General features: G+C 47.7%; 1 protein-coding gene across 8 annotated transcripts in view; it reads right to left on the bottom strand.

Moving 5' to 3' along the window:
• Positions 1-248: 248 nt before the first annotated feature.
• Positions 249-26,586, bottom strand: part of PLEKHA5 (pleckstrin homology domain containing A5) — a 236,992-nt gene continuing 210,654 nt past the window's right edge. For 5 of the 8 annotated variants that reach the window (XM_088457172.1, XM_088457174.1, XM_088457177.1 and 2 more), the window contains 15 exons: positions 26,080-26,142; positions 25,578-25,658; positions 25,347-25,496; positions 23,819-23,920; positions 21,857-21,968; positions 21,299-21,345; positions 20,518-20,709; positions 18,792-18,912; positions 13,320-13,435; positions 12,791-13,000; positions 11,701-11,850; positions 7,624-7,742; positions 7,255-7,397; positions 5,677-5,796; positions 249-891 (listed from right to left, as the gene is read on the bottom strand). In XM_088457172.1, the coding sequence (XP_088313298.1) occupies positions 5,702-5,796; positions 7,255-7,397; positions 7,624-7,742; positions 11,701-11,850; positions 12,791-13,000; positions 13,320-13,435; positions 18,792-18,912; positions 20,518-20,709; positions 21,299-21,345; positions 21,857-21,968; positions 23,819-23,920; positions 25,347-25,496; positions 25,578-25,658; positions 26,080-26,142 (1,701 nt within the window). In that variant the 3' untranslated portion in view covers positions 249-891; positions 5,677-5,701. Of the gene's footprint in view, positions 892-5,676; positions 5,797-7,254; positions 7,398-7,612; positions 7,743-11,700; positions 11,851-12,790; positions 13,001-13,319; positions 13,436-18,791; positions 18,913-20,517; positions 20,710-21,298; positions 21,346-21,856; positions 21,969-23,818; positions 23,921-25,346; positions 25,497-25,577; positions 25,659-26,079; positions 26,143-26,586 lie in introns of those variants that run through there. The other 3 variants (XM_088457173.1, XM_088457175.1, XM_088457176.1) reach the window with 3 other exon arrangements.

Here is a 26,586-nt window from a genome sequence, read left to right as displayed (position 1 = left end):
TGATCTCCTCCCAGCCACTAATCATCTGAGCAGTAATAATAACAAAATACAGAAATAATAAGAGGTGAACATCTCCAGCACAGATCGTATAGGATACGTCAGACTGAATAGCTGGCTCGCAGAGCAGGAGAAATCCCAGATGCCTTATTACCACTGAGGTTCTGCAGAACGTGGGGTAACGTGTGCTGCACATGTGAGTCACAGGACCCGGCACTACTCCAACATGTGTAAAGATTTCTCCACACGGATATTAAACAACATCAACATTTATTTGGCATGTTATAAAAGAAATGAGCTATGAACATTTGCATTTAAACTCTGGTATTTGTTCTACTTACAGAAGATGTGGAGATTGTATAGTGACTATACAATGAATAATTACATTTTTACACTCTCGTACCGGAAGTAAGAGCCTCATTATTGCTGGACAGATCGGCTCCTGGAAGAAACGCCGGATCTGTCGTTTTACAAAACGCAGAAATGGAAATTCACAAAAATGTGGCGGCAGCATCTGCGGACACCGCAAAGTAAGGAGGAAATGAGCAAAATCCAACAATAAAATGGCACATATTAAATATAAATATATATATTTTTACAAATAACGTGTAAAATAACATATTGTAGTGAATCTAAACTTTGGTGTGGGATGAAAAACAGGGATAATGTGATGAATAAAAAGAGGGAAAACGAATGTTCCTGATGGAAAAGACCGTCCGTCACCAAGCAGAAAAATCTCTCCTTTTGGCTCTTATATCTTCATGTGCAAGAACAACGTAGCAGCAAGCGGGAACCTGAAGTCACATCGTAGCCAGATTCCGAATTTGGTTAGAAACTGTACAGTAATAATTGGAGCATGGACGTTCCATCATCATCATCACCACGGTGTCTGGACTGTAATAGGAAAACAATGAGAATTCACACGAGGTTTGCAGAGAATTCCGGCTTAATTATCCCCGGGCCCATGTGATTATCTTACGTTCTACTCCCACCCTACCTCTTAATGTAATGACCAATATGAGCCGATGAGGGAGACACCGGCCATATGTCCTACACCCTGTATTCTGTCACCCCGGTGTAACATCACAGACACATACATACAGATGAGGGAGACACCGGCCATATGTCCTACACCCTGTATTCTGTCACCTCGGTGTAACATCACAGACACATACATACAGATGAGGGAGACACCGGCCATATGTCCTACACCCTGTATTCTGTCACCTCGGTGTAACATCACAGACACATACATACAGATGAGGGAGACACTGGCCCTAAGTCCTACACCCTGTATTCTCTCACCCCGGTGTAACATCACAGACACATACATACAGATGAGGGAGACACCGGCCATATGTCCTACACCCTGTATTCTGTCACCTCGGTGTAACATCACAGACACATACATACAGATGAGGGAGACACCGGCCATAGGTCCTACACCCTGTATTCTGTCACCTCGGTGTAACATCACAGACACATACATACAGATGGGGAGACACCGGCCATAGGTCCTACACCCTGTATTCTGTCACCTCGGTGTAACATCACAGACACATACATACAGATGAGGGAGACACCGGCCATAGGTCCTACACCCTGTATTCTGTCACCTCGGTGTAACATCACAGACACATACATACAGATGGGGAGACACCGGCCATAGGTCCTACACCCTGTATTCTGTCACCTCGGTGTAACATCACAGACACATACATACATATGAGGGAGACACCGGCCATAGGTCCTACACCCTGTATTCTGTCACCTCGGTGTAACATCACAGACACATACATACAGATGAGGGAGACACCGGCCATAGGTCCTACACCCTGTATTCTGTCACCTCGGTGTAACATCACAGACACATACATACAGATGAGGGAGACACCGGCCCTAAGTCCTACACCCTGTATTCTCTCACCCCGGAGTAACATCACAGACACATACATACAGATGAGGGAGACACCGGCGATAGGTCCTACACCCTGTATTCTGTCACCTCGGTGTAACATCACAGACACACACATACAGATGAGGGAGACACCGGCCCTAAGTCCTACACCCTGTATTCTGTCACCTCGGTGTAACATCACAGACACATACATACAGATGAGGGAGACACCGGCCATAGGTCCTACACCCTGTATTCTGTCACCTCGGTGTAACATCACAGACACATACATACAGATGAGGGAGACACCGGCCATATGTCCTACACCCTGTATTCTGTCACCTCGGTGTAACATCACAGACACATACATACAGATGAGGGAGACACCGGCCATATGTCCTACACCCTGTATTCTGTCACCTCGGTGTAACATCACAGACACATACAGCCATGGCCATAAGTTTTAAGACTGACACAAGTATTGGTTTTCACAAAGTCTGCTGCTTCAATTTTTATGATGGTAATTTGCATATACTCCAGAATGTCATGGAGAGTGATCAGACAAATTGCTGTTAATTGCAAAGTCCCTCTTTCCCATGACAATGAACGTAGGCCCTCATTCAGAGCCGTACGCTCTGAGCAGAGCGCACGCTCTGAATGAGGGCCGGGCTCCATTTTCATGGAGCGTCCTCCTGGACGCTCGTATAGCTGTGGGTCACCACCCACAGGCTATACGAGCGTGCTTTGTGATGGCCGCGATGGTCGAGACCATCGCGACCATCGAAATTGCGAGCCGGAGCCTGCGGTTGAGGTTTTCAACCGCAAGCTCCGGAGTGATTTTGGCTCTATCAGAGCCAAAATCACTCCCACTGACATCACTAGTGATGTCAGTGGGCCGGCTTCTGACGGGAGGCGTTCCCGTGGGAACGCCCCCGTCAGGGAGGCACGCCCCCGGCACGCCCACCAAAGGGGGCGTGCTGTCAATCAACATTGACAGCACGCCCCCTTTGATCGGACACAACGAGCGAAGGACTTTCCTTCGCTCGTCGCGTCTGGCGCATGCGCACGACGGAGCTCCCTCCGTCGTGCGCATGCTCAGTGCATAACATCGACCCACTTGCGAGCGGACAGCCGCTCGCGAGTGGGTCTGAATCAGGCCCTTAATCCCAAAAACAACATTTCCACTGAATTTCAGCCCTGCCACAAAAAGACAAGCTGACATCATGTCAGTGATTCTCTCATTAACACAGGTGAGAGTGTTGACGAGGCCAAGGCTGGAGATCACTCTGTCATGCTGATTGAGTGAGAATAACAGACTGGAAGCTTTAAAAGGAGGGTGGAGCTTGAAATCGTTGTTCTTCCTCTGTTAACCATGGTTACCTGTAAGGAAACACGTGCAGTCATCATTGCTTTGCATAAAAAGGGCTTCACAGGCAAGGATATTGCTGCTAGTAAGATTGCAACTAAATCAACCATTAATTGGATCATCTAGATCTTTAAGGAGAGAGGTTCAATAGTTGTGAAGGCGGTGTCGGGTGCCCAAGAACGTCCAGCAAGTGCCAGGACCGTCTCTTAAAGTTGATTCAGCTGCGGGATAAGGAACCACCAGTGCAGAGCTTGCTCAGGAATGGCAGCAGGCAGGTGTGAGTGCATCTTCACGCACAGTGAGGCGAAGACTTTTGGAGGATGGCCAAGAAGGGCAGCAAAGAAGCCACTTCTCTCCAGGAAAAACGTCAGGGACAGACTGATATTCTGCAGAAGGTACAGGGATTGGACTGCTGAGGACTGGGGTAAAGTTATTTTCTCTGATGAATCCCCTTTGAGATTGTTTGGGGCATCTGGAAAACGCTTGTCCAGAGAAGGAAAGGTGAGCGCTACCATCAGTCCTGTGTCATGCCAACAGTAAAGCATCCTGAGACCATTCATGTGTGGGGTTGCTTCTCAGCCAAGGGTGTGGGCTCAATCACAATTTTGCCTAAGAACACAGCCATGAATAAAGAATGGTACCAAAATATCCTCCAAGAGCAACTTCTCCCAACCATCCAAAAACAGTTTGGTGATGAACACAATGCCTTGTCCAGCATTATGGAGCACATTGTCATAAGGCAATAGTGATAAGTAAGTGGCTAAAGGGAACAAAACATCAAAATTTTGGGTCCATGGCCAGGAAACTCCCCAGACCTTAATCCCATTGATAACTTGTGGTCAATCCTTAAGAAGCGGATGGACAAATAAAAACCCACAAATTCTGACAAACTCCAAGCACTGATTAGGCAAGAATGGGCAGCCATCAGTCAGTATGTGGCCCAGAAGGTGAGTGACAGCTGCCAGGGCGAAATGCAGAGGTCCTGACAAAGAAGGGTCAACACTGCAAATATTCACTCTCTGTATAAACTTAATGTAATTGTCAATAAAAGCCTTTGACACTTATGAAATGCTGTAATGTTACCTCAGTATACCATAGTAACACCTGACACTTATGTAATGCTGTAATGTTACCTCAGTATACCATAGTAACATCTGACACTTATGTAATGCTGTAATGTTACCTCAGTATACCATAGTAACATCTGACACTTATGAAATGCTGTAATGTTACCTCAGTATACCATAGTAACATCTGACACTTATGTAATGCTGTAATGTTACCTCAGTATACCATAGTAACATCTGACACTTATGTAATGCTGTAATGTTACCTCAGTATACCATAGTAACACCTGACACTTATGTAATGCTGTAATGTTACCTCAGTATACCATAGTAACATCTGACACTTATGTAATGCTGTAATGTTACCTCAGTATACCATAGTAACATCTGACACTTATGAAATGCTGTAATGTTACCTCAGTATACCATAGTAACATCTGACACTTATGTAATGCTGTAATGTTACCTCAGTATACCATAGTAACATCTGACACTTATGTAATGCTGTAATGTTACCTCAGTATACCATAGTAACACCTGACACTTATGTAATGCTGTAATGTTACCTCAGTATACCATAGTAACCTCTGACACTTATGTAATGCTGTAATGTTACTTCAGTATACCATAGCAACATCTGACACTTATGTAATGCTGTAATGTTACTTCAGTATACCATAGTAACATCTGACACTTATGTAATGCTGTAATGTTACTTCAGTATACCATAGTAACATCTGACACTTATGTAATGCTATAATGTTACCTCAGTATACCATAGTAACATCTGACACTTATGTAATGCTGTAATGCTACCTCAGTATACCATAGTAACATCTGACACTTATGTAATGCTGTAATGTTACCTCAGTATACCATAGTAACATCTGACACTTATGTAATGCTGTAATGTTATTTCAGTATACCATAGTAACATCTGACACTTATGTAATGCTACCTCAGTATACCATAGTAATATCTGACACTTATGTAATGCTGTAATGTTACCTCAATATACCATAGTAACATCTGACACTTATGTAATGCTGTAATGTTACCTCAGTATACCATAGTAACATCTGACAAAAAGTTCTTAAAACACTGAACAGCAAACTTTGTGAAAACCAATACTTGTGTTATTCTCATAACTTTTGGCCATGGCTGTACATACAGATGGGTGAGACACCGGCCATAAGTCCTACACTCTGTATTCTCTCACCTCGATGTAACATCACAGACATATACATACAGATGCATACAATATATACATAGAACCGCTCATGATTATAGAAGGGTTGAGGTACTGGGTTACAGACAAGTTATGGAAGCCACTTGTTCTCAACACTTACATGATAAGAAAGACATCTGTCCCGGTCACACACACATGAAGTGGGACCCTTCTGTCAGCTGTGTTTGTGCCGCTGGAGCTGGTAATGTCGGGGGTTCCTGTAGAGGCGGCCGGTTCCCTGCTGGAAGAACCACAGAATGAAAGGTAAAGTGGAAGACTGAACTCATCCGGTATTTACGAGGGCTGATAGAAAAGTAATGAGACTGCCTCTGTTTCTGTCACATAGGTAGACATGGTAACGCTATGCTCGTTATTGTGCAGCTCATACATCCATGTGTCTGAACCTGCCGTTGGACTGCTGTAGTCATCTTTGGTCACAGCAAGTGGAAGATCTTCGTACGTGCTGTCATGGCGGATGAGGAAGACGCGTCTGAGATTACGTCTGAGATGTGTGATTGAATTTTGTGTTACACTTGGAAAAAGCGGAAATGAAACCCATGAAATGTTACGGCAAGCGTACGGTGGAGAAATGCCGCAACTGCAACACTAACAGTGATGTCACAAAACCGTCTACTGTGCGTCTAGGAGTCGTTGTTGAAACGCTGCAAAATATTTATTGAATGTGAAGGACGGTACTTTGAAAAGAAAAATGTTCAGATCCTGTGGAGTCATCTGATCCTGAATAAACAAACCAGTCTCATTACTTTTCAGTCAGCCCTCGTAGGAATGGAAATAGCAGTGATCATGCCCTATTGTGACCAGGGAAATTCCTGGGGGTACTGCTGCATACATTGCTTATAGAGGGGTTCCGCTGACCAATCCCTGTATGTGGTGGCTGAGCAGGAACCAGCTGTCCGATAAGGCGCAGTATATACAATATGAGATAGGACTGCTCACAGCGATACGCTTACATAGTGCAGACAGACAACAGGAACCCCTTGTGTACATAGGGCATGAGATGTACACAGACCCGATGGTTCATGCGCAGGACCTGTTGTGCTCACGTGCAGAAAGGGTCCTGCGTTCTCGTTCGCTATGACTGACATACGGTGGCCATTTGGGGGTGGAGCGGGGGTGTGGTTGGCTTGTGTTTCTGGAAATGAGGGAGTGCCGGGGCCAGGGTCTGTGTCTCCTGACCCTGGCTGAGCAGGTACGTTGCCCATTCTGAGTGATGGGTGATCAGTGCGGCCATCGCGACCGCTGTATGACGCAGCCCTCGGATCATAGGTGCTGACAGCAGATGTCTTTTTCCTGCAGCCGCCTCTTGCTGCATTAGATTATTAGTTGGACGGTATTGTACAGCCGCTACCATGCAACGGTACAATACCGTCCATCGCTGAATCAGGCCCAAAGGCAGGGTCTCTCTCTAACAGATACATGTTCTATAATCAGATATCGGCTATTCAGCTTGCACATACAGTATGGCCTCACAGGAAGACCCCCATGCCGTGCAAGGACAATCAGCGGGCACCACATACAGTACTTCCGGCATCGCGGCAAAATGCCAGATTTTTGTGTGCACCTCTACGGGGAGAATAAAAATCAGCGATGTAGGAGTGATGTGGAATTGCGCTCGGGAATGCCATTTACACCTATCTGATTTGACCCCCCCTGCGTGCCCATAATAAACTCCTCCCACCTTCTAATGCGGTCTGTCTTCTGAGAGTATCAGCCGAGAAGTCGTAGGAGAAGAGAATCCCGCTCCGTTCCACCTCCCGCATGTTCTCATCATTGTGGCCGTTCTCCGATTTACGCTTCGGAACAGAGCTCACAACTTGCAAACTGGAACATAGGAACACACAGATTAAGCCACAGGAAAGAGCATATATACTGGAAGCTGCACACCTACAGGAGACATGCAACGGCCTACGGGAGACATGCAACGGCCTACAGGCAAAAAGACGTGTCCCCCAGGGAGCTCTCACCACAAAAGTAACAGATCAAAACTAAAATCTACTAAACTTTGCTTTATTTGAATCATTAAATATTTGGCCCACTTGCAACCAACCAGTTTCCATGGGGCTCTGGCACATGGTCGGTTTCACTCGACTGTGGGTCTCTGTCTTCTGTCCCAACATCTTTGGCTACGGGTGCAGGATAATTCTCAAAAGCGTCCGTATCTCCTGGCTGTAGATGAAGAGCACAGCCTTAGTGTAATGATTCACTGATGGTAAACAATCAATAACATTGGGGATTCTGCCACTACAAGGAACATAGGAGTTCCCCAAAATCCCCATCCACCATATACAATTCCACTATTCTATAACCCTCTTTAACAATGACCAATGGAGATCCTAACACTTCCCACATCTTTATTGATGATCATCTGAGATTTCATCAACCTCCTTCCCTCTCTCTTTACAATGATCTGAGATTCCACCACTCCTTACTGTCCTCACCAATGATCATCTGAGATTCCTCCACTCCTTACTGTCCGCACCAATCATCTGAGATTCCTCCACTCCTTACTGTCTTCACCAATCATCTGAGATTCCTCCACTCCTTACTGTCCTCACCAATCATCTAAGATGCATCCACTCATTACTGTCCTCACCAATCATCTGAGATTACACCACTCCTTACTGTCCTCACCAGTCATCTGAGATTCCACCATTCCTTACTGTCCTCACCAATGATTATCAGAGATTCCACCACTCCTTACGGTCTTCACCAATGATCATCCGAGATTCCACCACTCCTTACTGTCCTCACCAATGATTATCTGAGATTACACCACTCCTTACTGTCCTCATCAATGATCATCTGAGATTCCTCCACTCCTTACTGGCCTCACCAATGATTATCTGAGATTACACCACTCCTTACTGTCCTCACCAAAGATTATCTGAGATTCCTCCACTCCTTACTGTCCTCACCAATGATCATCTGAGATCTTACCACTCTTTAAATCCATCATAGATTCCACTACTTCCTACCATCATTATCAATGCCCATTGCAAAGTCCTCCACTCCACCCACATTTCTCATAACTGATCAGGGGCAATTCCACAAGTCATCACCTACTTAACAATGAACATCAGAGAATATACCACTGTCTCCCATACTCTTTATCAATAACAATTGTAGATTTCTCCACTCCATCCACTTTCTATCCCGATCACAGGTGATTCCACCAGTCTCCATGCTTCTTAAGAATGATAACTCAGATAATCCACCACTATCCACCTCTTTATCACTAGCCATTGTGGATTTCTCACTCCTTTCATTTCCTGGTGAATGGAGAGTCCACCACCCATTGTCACCCACCTCCTTATTAATGATTACTGGTAAATCCACAACTCCACCCACCTCCTTATTATTGATCACTGGAGATTCCACCACCTCATTATCACTTGAGGGTCACCCACCTCCTAATCACTGCACTGCAGTTTCCTCTAGCTCCTCATCATTAGAAATGCCCCAACTCCTTATCACTGCACTGTAGATTCCCCACATCCTCATCACTGGAGATATCTCCACACTATCCACCTCCTTATCACTGGAGATTCCCCCACCTCCTTATCACTGGAGACTCCCCCACCTCCTTATCACTGGAGATTCCTCCACACTATACACCTCCTTATCACTGGAGATCCCCCACCTCCCTACCCATGTCCTTATTACTGATCACTGGAGATTCCTCCACACTATACACCTCCTTATCACTGGAGATTCCTCCACACCACACACCTCATTATCACTGGAGATCCCACACCTCCCTACCCATGTCCTTATTACTGATCACTGGAGATTCCTCAACCCTCAACTACCCACTTCCTTATCACTAATAACTGGAGATTCCCCCCACCTGCTTATCACTAATAACTGGAGATTCCCCCCCACCTCCTTATCACTAAAAACTGTAGATTCCCCCCACCTCCTTATCACTAATAACAGTAGATTCCCCCCACCTCCTTATCACTAATAACAGTAGATTCCCCCCACCTCCTTATCACTAATAACAGTAGATTCCCCCCACCTCCTTATCACTAATAACAGTAGATTTCCCCCACCTCCTTATCACTAATAACAGTAGATTCCCCCCACCTTCTTATCACTAGTAACTGTAGATTCCCCCACCTCCTTATTAGTGATAACTGTAGATTCCCCCCACCTCCTTATCACTAATAACAGTAGATTCCTCCCACCTCCTTATTAGTGATAACTGCAGATTCCCCCCACCTCCTTATTAGTGATAACTGCAGATTTCCCCCACCTCCTTATCATTAATAACAGTAGATTCCCCCCACCTCTATATTAGTGATAACTGTAGATTCCCCCCACCTCCTTATCACTAACAGTAGATTCCCCCCACCTCCTTATTAGTGATAACTGTAGATTCCCCCCACCTCCTTATTAGTGATAACTGTAGATTCCCCCCACCTCCTTATTAGTGATAACTGTAGATTCCCCACCTCCTTATTAGTGATAACTGTAGATTCCCCACACCTCCTTATCACTAACAGTAGATTCCCCCCACCTCCTTATTAGTGATAACTGTAGATTCCCCACACCTCCTTATTAGTGATAACTGTAGATTCCCCACACCTCCTTATTAGTGATAACTGTAGATTCCCCCCACCTCCTTATCATTAATAACTGTAGATTCCCCCCACCTCCTTATTAGTGATAACTGTAGATTCCCCACACCTCCTTATCACTAACAGTAGATTCCCCCCACCTCCTTATTAGTGATAACTGTAGATTCCCCCCACCTCCTTATCATTAATAACTGTAGATTCCCCCCACCTCCTTATTAGTGATAACTGTAGATTCCCCCCACCTCCTTATCACTAAAAACTGTAGATTCCCCCCACCTCCTTATTAATGATAACTGTAGATTCCCCCCATCTCCTTATCATTAATAACTGTAGATTCCCCCCACCTCTTTATCACTAATAACTGTAGATTCCCCCCATCTCCTTATCACTAATAACAGTAGATTCCCCCCACCTCCTTATCACTAATAACAGTAGATTCCCTCCACCTCCTTATCACTAATAACAGTAGATTCCCCCCACCTCCTTATCACTAATAACAGTAGATTCCCCCCACCTCCTTATTAGTGATAACTGTATATTCCCCTCACCTCCTTATCATTAATAACTGTAGATTCCCCCACCTCCTTATCACTAATAGCTGTAGATTCCCCCCACCTCTTTATCACTAATAACTGTAGATTCCCCCCACCTCATTAGTGATAACTGTAGATTCCCCCCACCTCCTTATTAGTGATAACTGTAGATTCCCCCCACCTCCTTATTAGTGATAACTGTAGATTCCCCCCACCTCCTTATTAGTGATAACTGTAGATTCCCCCCACCTCCTTATTAGTGATAACTGTAGATTCCCCCCACCTCCTTATTAGTGATAACTGTAGATTCCCCCCACCTCCTTATTAGTGATAACTGTAGATTCCCCACCTCCTTATTAGTGATAACTGTAGATTCCCCACACCTCCTTATTAGTGATAACTGTAGATTCCCCACACCTCCTTATCACTAACAGTAGATTCCCACCTCCTTATTAGTGATAACTGTAGATTCCCCCCATCTCCTTATCACTAATAACAGTAGATTCCCCCCACCTCCTTATCACTAATAACAGTAGATTCCCTCCACCTCCTTATTAGTGATAACTGTAGATTCCCCCCACCTCCTTATTAGTGATAACTGTAGATTCCCCCCACCTCCTTATCACTAATAACAGTAGATTCCCCCACCTCCTTATTAATGATAACTGTAGATTCCCCCCACCTCCTTATTAGTGATAACTGTAGATTCCCCCGACCTCCTTATCATTGGAGATTCCCCCCACCTCCTTATCACTAATAACAGTAGATTCCCCCACCTCCTTATTAGTGATAACTGTAGATTCCCCCACCTCCTTATTAGTGATAACTGTAGATTCCCCCCACCTCCTTATTAGTGATACCTATATATTCCCCCACCTCATTATCACTAATAACAGTAGATTCCCCCGCCTCCTTATTACTGATAACTGTAGATTCCCCCCACCTCCTTATCACTGGAGATTCCCCCACCTCCTTATCACTGATCACTAGAGGCTCATCCACTCCACCCACCTCCTTATCACTGACTATTCGAGATTCCTCCACTCCAACCATATCCTTCAGCGTAATGATTTCGGCAGATGGTGTTTCAGCTTCGCTTCCTTGCACAGGATTCTCAATGTCTTTACTGTTACTGATAACATTTTCTTCCTTCTTTCGAAGCTGAAAATAAGAGACTTGCGTTACATCCTAAATCAAAGCGTTGGTGTAATCAGTATTTGGGGGTCTGAAGGTGAATGACAGAGGAGGTGGGACAGTACAATTCACATGCGGGAATAAAAGGGGTGTAATAGACATTCTGACGTACGGACAAAGGGCCAGAATCGGAGGTGTAAATCTTTGGATGTAGATGCTGTGTGCATAAATGCTAACACAGGAACGCATCAACATCAGGAACACCGGTCACAATGTTTGCGGCATAGGCCATTCTAAGTAAGCCTAAGCTGGCTCAGAATGGCCACCTCTCATCTGCTTGTGAGGCCAGTAAACCTGCTTCAGCAGACGCAGATACTGGCCCCTCCCCAAATGGCCGCAGTGTCACAGTTGTACACAAATCTAATCCCTGTACTCGGATCAAAGTTGTACATGGCACTGCTTCCTTTACTCGGATCACAGTTGTACATGGCACTGCTTCCCGTACTCGGATCACAGTTGTACATGGCACTGCTTCCCGTACTCGGATCACAGTTGTACATGGCACTGCTTCCTGTACTCGGATCACAGTTGTACATGGCACTGCTTCTTGTACTCGGATCACAGTTGTACATGGCACTGCTTCCTGTACTCGGATCACAGTTGTACATGGCACTGCTTCCTGTACTCGGATCACAGTTGTACATGGCACTGCTTCCTGTACTCGGATCACAGTTGTACATGGCACTGCTTCTTGTACTCGGATCACAGTTGTACATGGCACTGCTTCCTGTACTCGGATCACAGTTGTACATGGCACTGCTTCCTGTACTCGGATCACAGTTGTACATGGCACTGCTTCTTGTACTCGGATCACAGTTGTACATGGCACTGCTTCCTGTACTCGGATCACAGTTGTACATGGCACTGCTTCCTGTACTCGGATCACAGTTGTACATGGAGCCACTACCTGTGTTAGTTGCACAGAGTCTTCCCTAGAAAGGGAAGGGCTCTGTGCTGGAGAATGGTCGGCAAACACGGGTATACTGAATCCCTTTTTCTTCTCTTTGAGACAAGCTGCCTGATGTCTGCGCATCCTCTCCAGCTGCTCGCTCAGTGACATGCGAGGTCGGGGGCTCTCCGCTATACAAAGATGCTCCACTGCACTTCGCGGCCTCTCCTTCCAGCCAGAGAAAAGGAAAGAAAAGAACAGAGAAAAGTCATGTCTACAGTAGTGACACAAACCACTGAATACAGCCTCAGGTCTATGGGAAAATACAGCATATAGTTCAGTATAAACTATATATTTCATAAAAAGGGCGAGGGGACAGCACCCCCCGGCCTGATGGGACAGCACCCCCCGGCCACTGAAGGAACAGCAAACCACTGGCCGCCAAAGGCACACAGGGGGCAGCCATTGCCAGTGTAATGAAGGCACACAGGGGGTAGCCATTGCCAATGTAATGGTGTAGTGCAGCAGGCAATATAAACTCACGTACCGATTTGTTCTCCAGTTTCTTGTTCTTCCGTAATGTGACATAAGATGCTATTGTGGTGGATTCGAGGGGTGGAGATTTGGTCCTAGGAGGGACAATTCCCACAGGGAAGTGTGAACCTAAATACAACGACAATTGCTCAGTCAGTCCCTACGACTCAGTACAAGTGGACATATCACACAATATAATGTATGGTTTATTGCTTAGCACAGAGATTATGGGTTTTCCTGAAGACGAATTCCACCCAAAACAAAATTAGTCTTGGGTGGAATTAAGGGAGATGAAATGAAAAGGAGAGTTATGGTAAAACTTATCTTTCTTAGCTCTCTTTCTTCGAAGTCCACAGGGGAGACAATGGGGTACATGTGGTGGTTAGGAGGACTGCACACCAACAGTTAAAGCTTTTCTGTCCCAGGATGCTCTGGTCCTTCCCCCCTATACCCCGCCCACAGCCTGAGACAATTCAGTTATGTCAACAAGCCCAAGGCAGGAGCAGGATAGGAGAGAAGGAAGACTGGTACACTGAGGAATCACACTCACACAGAGAAGGAAACAAGTGACCAAGAGAAGAAACCCATAGAAGCCAGGTGCGTCAGGGCGAGCACCCTGTGGACCCTATGGACTTCGAAGAAAGAGAGTTAACAAAGGTAAGTCTACCATAACTCTCCATAGGGCTCCACAGGAAGACAATGGGGATGTCCCAAAACAGTTGTTCAAGGGCGGGGACAGAAACCACGTGGCCGCCTTGCATAGTTGTTCGGCAGATGCGCCACGGTGGGCTGCCCATCAGGGACCCACAGAGCGAGTAGAATGAGCAGATACTGTATACGGTACAGGAAGGCCAGCCTGCCTGTAAGCCTGTGAAATAATCATGCAAAGCCATCTGGCCAGAGTCTGTTTGTTAGCTGGTCAGCCCTTCTTGCGGAAACCATACAGGACAAAATTAGAGTTATGTAGACTTACCTAGATAACTCCTTTTCTTCAAGGTCCATAGGGTCCACAGAGATACCATGGGGATATTGTGGTTGGAGAGATCCAGGCACCCAACAGTTAAAGCTTCAGCTCCAAGGATGCCTCGGGTCCTCCTCCATATATACCCTGCCCCTAGCCACAGACATTCAAGTTTTGTTAACAAGCCTCAAGGCAGGTGAAGGAAAGAGGAGAACGAAGAGCAATCGTACACGAGAAACACTCTTACACAAGATGAGGGAATCCGAAAGAAAAAAATTACACTTGCAGCCAGGTGCATCAGGGTGGGTGCCCTGTGAACCCTATGGACCTCGAAGAAAAATAGTTATCTAGATAAGTCTACCATAACACAAATTTTCTTCTTCAGGGTCCATAAGGAAACCAAACTCTGTAATAGATGCGGGCAGAGGCAGGCTTTCGTGCCCTAAGCATCATCTGAATTACAGAACTGAAAAAACCTTTTGCTCATAAGATGGAAGATTCAAGAGCCACACCGTCAAAGCCAGACGAGTTAAGTCCGGATGCCGGCAGGGACCCTGCGTTTGCAGATCCTGCCATAGAGGTAGAGGATACGGATTGTCTATGGATAGATTCTTTATGTTGGTGAACCAGTGAAGTCTGGGCCAAGCCAGAGCCACCAGTATTACTGTTCCACCTTCCTGCTTGAATTTCCTGAGAACTCTTGGGAGGAGGGAAATCTGAGGAAAGAGATACGCCAGCTTGAAGTCCCATCTTACTGCCAGTGCGTACACAAAGGCTGCTGATGGGTCTCAGGACCTGGACCCATGCCTGGGGACCTTGTGGTTGTGACGTGATGCCATGAGATCTATGGTAGGATATATAGCACTATATACCTGAACCAAGGGAGAGGTATACAGGGAGACTGACCCAAAATCCCTGAGACCAACAGCTACAGCAGCGCACAGAGAGTGGGCCGTGAGCATCTCATACACGTGGAGGGTAGGCGGAGCAACCCAGACGCACGCAACCCATTGTAGGGAATGCGCCTGGGGAGGAGCTGCCGGGGGAGCGCCTGCCTCCCCTAAGCTGCATCAACCAGTCGGGGATGCAGGCCTCATGGCAGCAGAATTGCAATTGCGCCTGCTGCAGATCCCCGGTGTCAGACGATAAGGCCCCGGCGGTCTAGTCAGGAAGCGGACGCTCCCGGGCTCTGACTGCAGCGGCTTCCGTTGCGTCTCCGGAAGCAAGGACTGCCGCGCGCAATTCCCCGTAAACAAGGAATAGTCTTACCTGACCTCTCCGTGCGTCCGGTTGCAGTCCGAGTCCCAGCAACGCTGCTAGCAAGCTCAGCCGAGACCCGCCGGAATCACTAGCTCTGTTATAGGTGTTGCGGCCCGGCGGAGGTAGATGGAGCCGCAGTATATGCGTCTTAATAGAGACGCTTAGTACTGCTAACCCAAAAACATAGCTTAGGACTGCCTGAGCAGTCCTGTTACAAAGGTGCGTCTTAATCCTTCTGCACCAAATGAACAACGGAATGCCTTTGGCTAGGGGTGGGGTATATATGGATTAGTACCCGATGCATCCTGGAAGTTGAAGCTTTAACTGTTTGGTGCTTGGATCTCTCCAACCACAATATTCCCATGGTATACCTGTGGATCCCTTGGACCCTGAAGTATGAAAAGGGAATCCACGTAGATCCTCAGAGCATCAGAGCACGAACCACAATTAAGGAGGCTTCACCTGCCGAGAGGTCTGGTGATTGGAAGGGCCGAACTACAATTTCCTCATTAATTTGGAAAGACCACCTTGGGAAGGAAGCCAGGGCGAGTTCGAAGAACAGCCCTGTCCTGATGAAAGATCAGAAATGGAGAGTGAGAGGAGAGCACCTCCAAATCTGACATCCTACAGGCAGACGCGATAGCCAGAAGAAAAAGGGTCTTCGCAATGAACCTTTTGACGTCTAGTGAGTCCAGGGGTTCAAACGGAGGCCCCTGAAGTGCATGGAGAACCATTGACAAATCCCACGAAGCCACAGGGGGGACAAAAGGAGGTTGTATATGGAGGACACCCTGAAGGAAGGTGTGAACATCCGGCCGTGGAGCAATTCTGCGCTGGAACCAGATGGACAGAGCAGAGACGTGCACTTTCAGAGAGGCCAGGCGGAGTCAGAGATCCAATCCAGCCTGAAGGGTCATAGCTTCTGGTAGCACACCACTGGAAGTATGTATGCCACACCGGGTGATAGATCCGGACGGAGGCCAGCTTACGCGCTCTGAGCATGGTCTGGACCACAGAGCAAGAAAAACACTTGGACCTTAGGAGGGATGTCTGAAGAGTCACGCAGTCAAAGACATATGGACCAGGTCCAGATGTAGACAAGAACCCTGAGACAACAGTTCCGGCCGTTGAGGAAGTTGGAGAGGAGCGTCTATGAAGAGACTTTGTAGTTCGGAGTACCAATGGTGTCCGGGCCAAGCCGGGGCTACCAATAGAACCGTGCACACTTCTTGTTTGACTTTCCGAAGGACCCGAGGAAGAAGGAAGACAGGGAGGGGAAGATGTACATCAAATGGAAGGTCCACTTTACTGACAAGGCGTCCACGAAGGCTGCTTTGGGAACCGTACACTGGAAGCTTGGTTGTGTCGTGAGGCCATGAGGTTCACGTCCGGTAGACCCCATTAGTCCACCAGGAGCTGAAAGACCTCTGGGTGTAGAGACCACTCCCCGGCGTGCACGTCGTGACAGCTGAGGAAATCCGCTTTTCCAATTGAGAATCGCTGGTATAAACACCGGGGAGATGACGTTCGGACCACGTAAGAATGCGTGCCACTTCTGCCATAGCCGCCCGACTGCGAGTGCCTCCCTGGTGATTGAGGTAGGCCACCGCCATGGCTTTCTCGGACTGTACTTGTACTGGCCTGCCCTGAAGAATGTCCTGAGTGAGGGCTCTGTAGATGGCTCAGAGCTCCAGGACGTTGATTGGTAGGCCCCCCTTGGTGGGAGTTCAATTACCCTGAAAGGAGTGCTGGCCGGTCACTGAGTCTCACCCACGGAGGCTTGCATTCGTGGTGAGGAGCATGCAATCCAGGATCCAGAAGGGGCGATCCTTGTTTAGGTGGGACGTTTGTAACCACCAGGAGAGGGACAGATGAACTTCTGGAGAGAGTACCATCATCTGGGATCTGATCAGATGAGGCAGCCCATTCCACCTGGAGAGGATTAGGTGTTGTAGGGGGGCCTGGAGTGGAACTGAGCGAACTCAACTAGGTCAAAGGTGGATATCATGGACCCCAAGGTCTGCATTGCTGAGTGAATGGACAATTGGCGACTGTAGAGTAACCTGCACACTCGTTGCTGCAGTGCAGAGATTTTGTCTGCTGTCAGGAAGATTTTCTCAACTTGAGAATCGAGAAGGGCTTCCAGATGTACCATCCGTTGAGAAGGGTTCAGGGAAGACTTTTTCCAGTTAATCAACCAGCCGTGTTTTGTAAAAAAGGCCATGGTTATCTGAAGGTGGCGGTGAAGGACCTCTGGAGAGTGTGCTAACAGAAAGGTTGTCCAAGTATGAGGATTAGTCGACCCCCTGAAGACGAAGATGGGCCGCAATAACTGCCATGACCTTGGTAAAGAACCACGGAGCTGTAGAAAGCCAAAAAGTCAGTGCCTGAAATTGGAAATGTTGCTGTAGTATAGCAAACCGGAGATATCGCTAATGAGTGGGTGCTATAGGTACATGTAGGTAAGCGTCCTGAATGTCCAGAGACACCATAAAGTCCCCAGGTTCCATAGCTAGGACAACAGAGCGGAGGGTTTCCATAAGAAACCTGGGCACTCTGAGGATAGGCCGATGAGACCCATTGGGCTTCTGAACCAAGAAAAGGGTAGAGTAATAACCGGTCCCTTGCTGTGACAATGGGACCAGCTCCTGCCGAACACCAACGACAAATTGAATTGCCTCAGGCTGTGGACGGGGTATAGGGAGAAGGACCGGAGCATCCTGGGACAGAAAAGCTTTAATTGTTGGTGTCCAGTCCTCCTAACCACCACCTACACCCCATTGTCTCCCCTGTGGAGCCATATAGACCCTGAAGAAGAAAGACGAGCTCCTACTAAGCTACCTGCGCTTTTCAGCGCTCTCTACAGGGACTGTGACTGGTTGCTTCCCCGCCACCATCACCCTCACAAGCTAATTCCATACTTTCAGCCTATTCCTAGTCCCAGCACCCCACACACACACATACAATTGTCCTGACTTTACCCATCGCCAGGAATGATATGACTCTTGGGCTAAAGAATGTGAATGACCCAACAAATGTGAATTTAGAGTGTGATAGACTTGGTCAGTGGGGTCTACAAGGAAAATATACTTAATATAATGAGAGTTTGTTTCCTACATTGTTATTCCTATAAGGTTTTTTATGGCGCAAACATAATAGCCAATAGATTAAAGCAGCGGTAACGTAAAAGGCAAAATCTGGTTGTTTCTGTCTATGAAATGATTGGGGCTTTGGACCTATACACTATACGATGGAGCATTGCACCTTTGTGAGAAGCAGCCTCTTTGTCCATCGTTAGCTCAGTCTTGTCGTCTCCATTGGACTCGTCCACTTCTGCCACAGTGGTCAGCTCAGGCTCACTCTTGTACAATCTGTAATCTGGCCCCTGGAACAAAATGGCAGCTAAGCAAATCTTGTGCAACGGACACAAATGGGGGGATGGAAGTGAGAAACAATTGCATGTGATGCAAGTGATGACACTCAATATACACAGGCAAGACATAACAAAAAGCCATCAAAATCATCTGCAGTTCAATACTCTACAGATCTACCTCTACAACTAACCTCGTGTGAGTATTCCACAGACCTACCTCTACCACTAACCCCAGTTGAGTATTCCACAGACCTACCTCTACCACTAATCTTAAGTGAGTATTCCACAGACCTACCTCTACCACAAACCCCGGGTGAGTATTCCACAGACCTACCTCTACCACTAACCTTGGGTGAGCAATCCACAAATCTACCTCGAACCCTGGGTGAGTATTCCACAGACCTACCTCTACCACTAACCCTGGGTGAGTATTAAACAGACCTACCTCTACCACTAACCATGGGTGAGTATTCCACAGACCTACCTCTACCACTCACCCCGGGTGAGTATTCCACAGACCTATCTCTACCACCCATCTCAAGTGAGTATTCCACAGACCTACCTCTACCACTAACCCCAGGCGAGTTTTCCACAGACCAACCTCTAACACTAACTCCAGGTGAGTATTCCACAGACCTACCTCTACCACTAATCTCGAGTGAGTAATACGCAGACCTACCTCTACCACTAACCCCGGGTGAGTATTCCACAGACCTACCTCTACCACTAACCCCAGGTGAGTATTCCACAGACCTACCTCTACCACTAATCTCAAGAGAGTAATCCACAGACCTATCTCTACCACTAACCCCGGGTGAGTATTCCACAGACCTACCTCTAACACTAACCCCAGGTGAGTATTCCACAGACCTACCTCTACCCCTAACCCCGGGTGAGTATTCCACAGACCTACCTCTACCCCTAACCCCGGGTGAGTATTCCACAGACCTACCTCTACCACTAACCCCAGATGAGTATTCCACAGACCTACCTCTACCACTAATCTCAAGTGAGTATTCCACAGACCTACCTCAACCCGTAACCAGGGTGAGCAATCCACAGACCTACCTCTACCCCTAACCCCGGGTGAGCAATCCACAGATCCACCTCTATCACAAACCCCGGGTGAAGAGACTTGCTCAGCCCCCTAGACTAGCCACCATCACTGGGAGATTACTCCATACACGCACTACCACCTCATTCCATGGAACCACCTCAACCATTGTTGTTATATCATAATAGCCATGCACGCACCTAAACCCCCTTCACTAGTAGCTACCCCACAGATCCACAGAGGGAGACTATGTCATGGAGCCACTCTCCACTCTGACACCACCTGGCAATTCCTCCTGTGTACATCCACTGGCAGAGAATCCATAGCGCCACCCACCATCCTATGGCCGCTCCAAACCCTACACCTACTACACAGATGACACCAGCACAACCAGCGCAGACACAACGCTGAACCTTCCATTTGCACATTAAAATCAAACAGTTCACCAGCAGCAGTGACATCAGACTGCAGCATGGATGCCAGGAAGACGATGGCAGCGCAGGGGTGGGTGACCAGATGCGGATGTAGGCTACACAGGCATGGCGGCCACGTTAGTCCCTTACACAATAGGATCCATTTCTGTGATAGACCTGGACATGATGAGCGCTCTTGTCATCTGGGAGGTGTACGGGGCCCTTGCTATAACACAGCAGGGACGAGCTGCTATCACTGGGCAAATTGGGCAGTGGGGGCGCTGGTTCAGAAAAGTCATAGGACCGGGGGAGCGGAGGACGTGGCGGGGCTAGCTCCTCATCCTGGGGATTGCAGAACAGGACTTTATTCAGCTACATGTTATTATTTATCTCACAGCTCTGTATTACATGCGTCTCTAATGACTTCAATAATGGATGAGACCCATAAAAATACATTATCCCCATAACGAACATCAAAACGGAGCACAGAATATTCAACATATCATCATCATCTGCCAAACAGCTGAGCCCATGATTAGTAATGAGAACGTCCCAGTATATGATGTGTAACCCATGTGTGACACCCGCTCCCCCCTATGTCACATCAGGCTGCACATATATAACGTGTTCCTCAGATGTGTCATACACTGACTGTACAATATAACCCATGTGTGACACCCGCTCCCCCCCATGTCACATCAGGCTGTACATATATAACATGTTCCTCAGATGTGTCATACACTGACTGTACAATATAACCCATGTGTGACACCCGCTCCCCCCCATGTCACATCAGGCTGCACATATATAACGTGTTCCTCAGATGTGTCATACACTGACTGTACAATATAACCCATGTGTGACACCCGCTCCCCCCCATGTCACATCAGGCTGCACATATATAACGTATCTCTCTTACGCCATCACTTACCTCACTCATGTTCTTCGCTGAAGAAAATAAGTTTGTGTCAGATTTACCTGTGAAGGTTGGAAGAAAGATTATTAGCGTCTCAGTGATCATCGGCAATGACTGGTGACCGGCCCTCGCTATAATAGTCTGCCAGGCGATTATACCCATAGCTGCTCTAGGCTGGTCGGTTTTGCTGACAGTAAAAAGGTTTTATTATTAACATAAGAGAATATTTTCCAGGGCTTTTTTTTTTGTGGAAGCTGGGACTGGAAACTACTCATCAACTATCTTCAACTACCTAAGACTACTTTTACCTCTGCCCGTCAGTGTCGCCGGGGGCGGAGCATCGCTCAGCGTCCCCGGTCTTCCATTAATAGCATAAACAAAGATTCTTCGTTTTACAGGGACTTGATAACTAGACCCCAATATCTGAGAAAATGAGATGGAAAGTGACGATTACAGTTACTATATGTAGGTATAGGCAGATAGTGACAACAGAACGCCGACCCCAGCCTAGTAGTACTGCGCTACGGTACACTGGTGGCGCTATATAGACAAATAATGGCTTATAGAGGGCACCTGTCTCTGTGAACGCTCTCTGCTGCTTGTGGTTACTCAGGCCTTCCATCACGTCTTGAATCCGCCAGATCTCTTTCTGCATCTGTGCCCGCTGTATGCCCGCAGACTCCGTCTAATCAGGCAACAAGACCATAACCAGTAATGCGGTCACTACAGATAGCCTCAGTACCAATGCTGGGGTTATAATTAGTCTCTGCGCTGTGAGAACAAAACAAATGACCGAACAACTGTCCATAACAGGAGAGACTATGCGCAGAGAGGTCCGTTCAGTATATTCCGATATACCATCCGTCCCACCCACTAACACGGGATGTGGACAGTCTAAAATAATATGGGGCATACATAGCATGGGTAAAGGTGTACTATGTATACCACCTCCGCACAGAGCAGGGAAAGATACAGGTAAAGCAGGTACAGGTGTACTATGTATACCACCTCCGCACAGAGCAGGGAAAGATACAGGTAATGCAGGTACAGGTGTACTATGTATACCACCTCCGCACAGAGCAGGGAAAGATACAGGTAACGCAGGTACAGGTGTACTATGTATACCACCTCCGCACAGAGCAGGGAAAGATACAGGTAACGCAGGTACAGGTGTACTATGTATACCACCTCCGCACAGAGCAGGGAAAGATACAGGTAACACAGGTACAGGTGTACTATGTATACCACCTCCGCACAGAGCAGGGAAAGATACAGGTAACGCAGGTACAGGTGTACTATGTATACCACCTCCGCACAGAGCAGGGAAAGATACAGGTAAAGCAGGTACAGGTGTACTATGTATACCACCTCCGCACAGAGCAGGGAAAGACACAGGTAATGCAGGTACAGGTGTACTATGTATACCACCTCCGCACAGAGCAGGGAAAGATACAGGTAATGCAGGTACAGGTGTACTATGTATACCACCTCCGCACAGAGCAGGGAAAGATACAGGTAATGCAGGTACAGGTGTACTATGTATACCACCTCCGCACAGAGCAGGGAAAGATACAGGTAATGCAGGTACAGGTGTACTATGTATACCACCTCCGCACAGAGCAGGGAAAGATACAGGTAACGCAGGTACAGGTGTACTATGTATACCACCTCCGCACAGAGCAGGGATAGATACAGGTAATGCAGGTACAGGTGTACTATGTATACCACCTCCGCACAGAGCAGGGAAAGATACAGGTAACATAGGTAAAGGTGCGCTACGTTTATCAGATAACCATACCTGGACCTCTCCTCAGAGCAGGGAAAGATACAGGTAACGCAGGTAAAGGTGTGCTACGTTTATCAGATAACCATACCTGGACCTCTCCTCAGAGCAGGGAAAGATGCAGGTAACGCAGGTAAAGGTGTGCTACATTTATCAGATAACCATACCTGGACCTCTCCTCAGAGCAGGGAAAGATACAGGTAACGCAGGTAAAGGTGTGCTACGTTTATCAGATAACCATACCTGGACATCTCCTCACAGCAGGGAAAGATACAGGTAACGCAGGTAAAGGTGTGCTACGTTTATCAGATAACCATACCTGGGCCTCTCCTCAGAGTAGGGAAAGATACAGGTAACGCAGGTAAAGGTGTGCTACATTTATCAGATAACCATACCTGGGGACCTCTCCTCAGAGCAGGGAAAGATACAGGTAACGCAGGTAAAGGTGTGCTACATTTATAACCATACCTGGACCTCTCCTCAGAGCAGGGAAAGATACAGGTAACGCAGGTAAAGGTGTGCTACATTTATAACCATACCTGGACCTCTCCTCAGAGCAGGGAAAGATACAGGTAACGCAGGTAAATGTGTGCTACATTTATAACCATACCTGGACTTCTCCTCAGAGCAGGGAAAGATACAGGTAACGCAGGTAAATGTGTGCTACATTTATAACCATACCTGGACCTCTCCTCAGAGCAGGGAAAGATACAGGTAACGCAGGTAAAGGTGTGCTACATTTATAACCATACCTGGACTTCTCCAAGTCTCTCTAAATGTTCCCGCATCTTGTTTCTTGCAGTGGTCACATCTCGCTCTAACTTGTCATATTCTCTCCAGGATCGTTCCAGCTCCTACACAAAGCAGAACAGAGAACGTCTCCAGCACCAAACTGCAAGCGGCAGCATTGAGACCAACCCAGCGGGAAAGTGACATACATCCGTCTGTGCAGAAATGTAAAGGTGCGTATCCACTTGTAGATCTTGTAACTGGTACAGTCGTTCCTGATCCCCTGTAGTGCTTACACTGAGCGCTATGTCAGTCATCGCCGGCACCCCCCCTCGTCCCTGAACATGGCCAACCTGTCGTTATTGGCAGACTGACCGTCTATGTTCAGGCGATGAATGATGTCGGAAATGAACAGCGGGAGCGCGCACTGCTGGTCGTCTCTGACATTATACTGGCCGATTTATGCACGATTAATGAGCGATTGAGCGATAATGTCGTAATCCTTCAATCGCTCTGTTTAATCGGCAAGTGGATACGCGGCTTTACTGACAAAGGAGAGAACGCTAAAGACTGTTCCTATAACAATGCAGCCACTGGGGGCGCTATGCTATTATACTGCATCACTCCTCAGCCATGGGGGCATCGCTCTCTGTAGTCACAGGGTAACACCGTGTCATGGCACTGGTATGGGGCTCTGTGTAAGGGATCGGGGGCATTGGTATGGAGCTCAGTGTAAGGGATCGGGGGCATTGGTATGGAGCTCTGTGTAAGGGATCGGGGCACTGGTATGGAGCTCTGTGTAAGGGATCGGGGCACTGGTATGGAGCTCTGTGTAAGGGATCATGGCACTGGTATGGGATCATGGCACTGGTATGGAGCTTTGTGTAAGGGATCATGGCACTGGTATGGGATCATGGAACTGGTATGGAGCTCTGTGTATGGGATCGTGGCACTGGTATGGAGCTCTGTGTATGGGATCGTGGCACTGGTATGGAGCTCTGTGTAAGGGATCGGGGCACTGGTATGGAGCTCTGTGTAAGGGATCGGGACACTGGTATGGAGCTCTGTGTATGGGATCGGGGCACTGGTATGGAGCTCTGTGTAAGGGATCGGGGCACTGGTATGGAGCTCTGTGTAAGGGATCGGGGCACTGGTATGGAGCTCTGTGTAAGGGATCGGGGCACTGGTATGGAGCTCTGTGTAAGGGATCGGGGCACTGGTATGGAGCTCTGTGTAAGGGATCGGGGCACTGGTATGGAGCGCTGTGTAAGGGATCGGGGCAGCGGTATGGCGCTCTGTGTAAGGGATCGGGGCACTGGTATGGAGCTCTGTGTAAGGGATCGGGGCACTGGTATGGGGCTCTGTGTAAGGGATCGGGGCACTGGTATGGAGCTCTGTGTAAGGGATCGGGGCACAGGTATGGAGCTCTGAGTAAGGGATCGGGGCAGCGGTATGGCGCTCTGTGTAAGGGATCGGGGCACTGGTATGGAGCTCTGTGTAAGGGATCGGGGCACTGGTATGGAGCTCTGTGTAAGGGATCGGGTCACTTACCGTCGTAGCCCGTGACACCTCTCGGCATGTACTAAGCAGCCCGTTCTGCAGCTCGTCCCTCTGTAGCACTACGCTTTGAATGGCTTCAGGGTTGTTTGCGTTCATCTCGATCTCCTGACTGGCAGAGAGCAGAGCTTGTTCCACGGTGTACTAGGGGATAAGACGACATGAATTATTCCGGGTGCAAGGAAGCTGCAGTGACATGAAGCACAGCTAGGCTGGCGCCATTACCTTTTCCTTGTGTAATTGCTGCAGCTTCTCTTCCATCGCCTGCACCAGTTTGTCCTGTTCACATAAACTGCTCAGCTTGGCCTGTGGAGGAACTCAGATGTCAGCAGAGGTGACACCACCGATAGCGCCACACGGAGGCTCATAATATTACTGCAAGAGGCCAAACCTAAACATGTATAGAGTGTGAGCTCATGTGGGGATAGGGCCGTCTGTATTAGGAGCAGCACGGTGCAATATGCTGGTGCTTTATAAGATGATAACGATCAGTGTCTGGTCCTCATGAGGCTGCCAGAGAAGCTCTGCCCACCAAGGACTGGATGTAATGAGATGTATACACCCAGGAGAGAGAACAGTATCTGAGTGCTCGCTATTCGCCAGCTGGAGAGAAGGGCTGTGTGACCGGGTCCTGGGTGCCCACGTCACTGTAACTAGACCACCTCTATGCTCTCCGCAGGGCAGGGGGACTGTATCTACAAAACACATGTACTAAGAGAGTACTCACATCCACGTCCACCTCTTCAGTCCGGTGTTTATAGGCCGTCGGCCTGCAGTCCTCCTGGCTCATCTAGAAGCAGAGACGCGGGATTAGAGACACCTAGAAATCTGCCCATTTAGAGAAAACATGTCCAGTTCTCTCCAGATTACTATCTGATGGGTGACATGACGACGGCTTGTGCCACAACCACATAACACATTAGCAGAATGGAGAATGGATCAGCCACAGACCAGAGATATATCCCATTTCTGCCCATTAGCCCGGGTTATAATATAACAGGTCGTCTGATTAGAGCTTCCTGCGCCACAATGTCCAGAACCCGACAAAATGATGTCCGTGCTGCGGAGACGGCTCCGGAGATCTTCGTCAGCTGCTGGGTAACTGCTCGGCACAGACTGTAGCACAGCATGTTAGAGGGAGTATACATGGCACAGTCATTATATGGAGGTAACTCCGCCACCGAGGCCGTGATTGCATCCTTACTACAATCAGACGGAACGCTCATCATGTCAG

The sequence above is a fragment of the Taudactylus pleione genome, unplaced genomic scaffold (genome assembly GCF_031769625.1).
Source record: "Taudactylus pleione unplaced genomic scaffold, aTauple2 ptg000743l, whole genome shotgun sequence".
NCBI lineage: Eukaryota > Metazoa > Chordata > Amphibia > Anura > Myobatrachidae > Taudactylus > Taudactylus pleione.
This window is presented reverse-complemented; position numbering and strand designations above follow the sequence as displayed.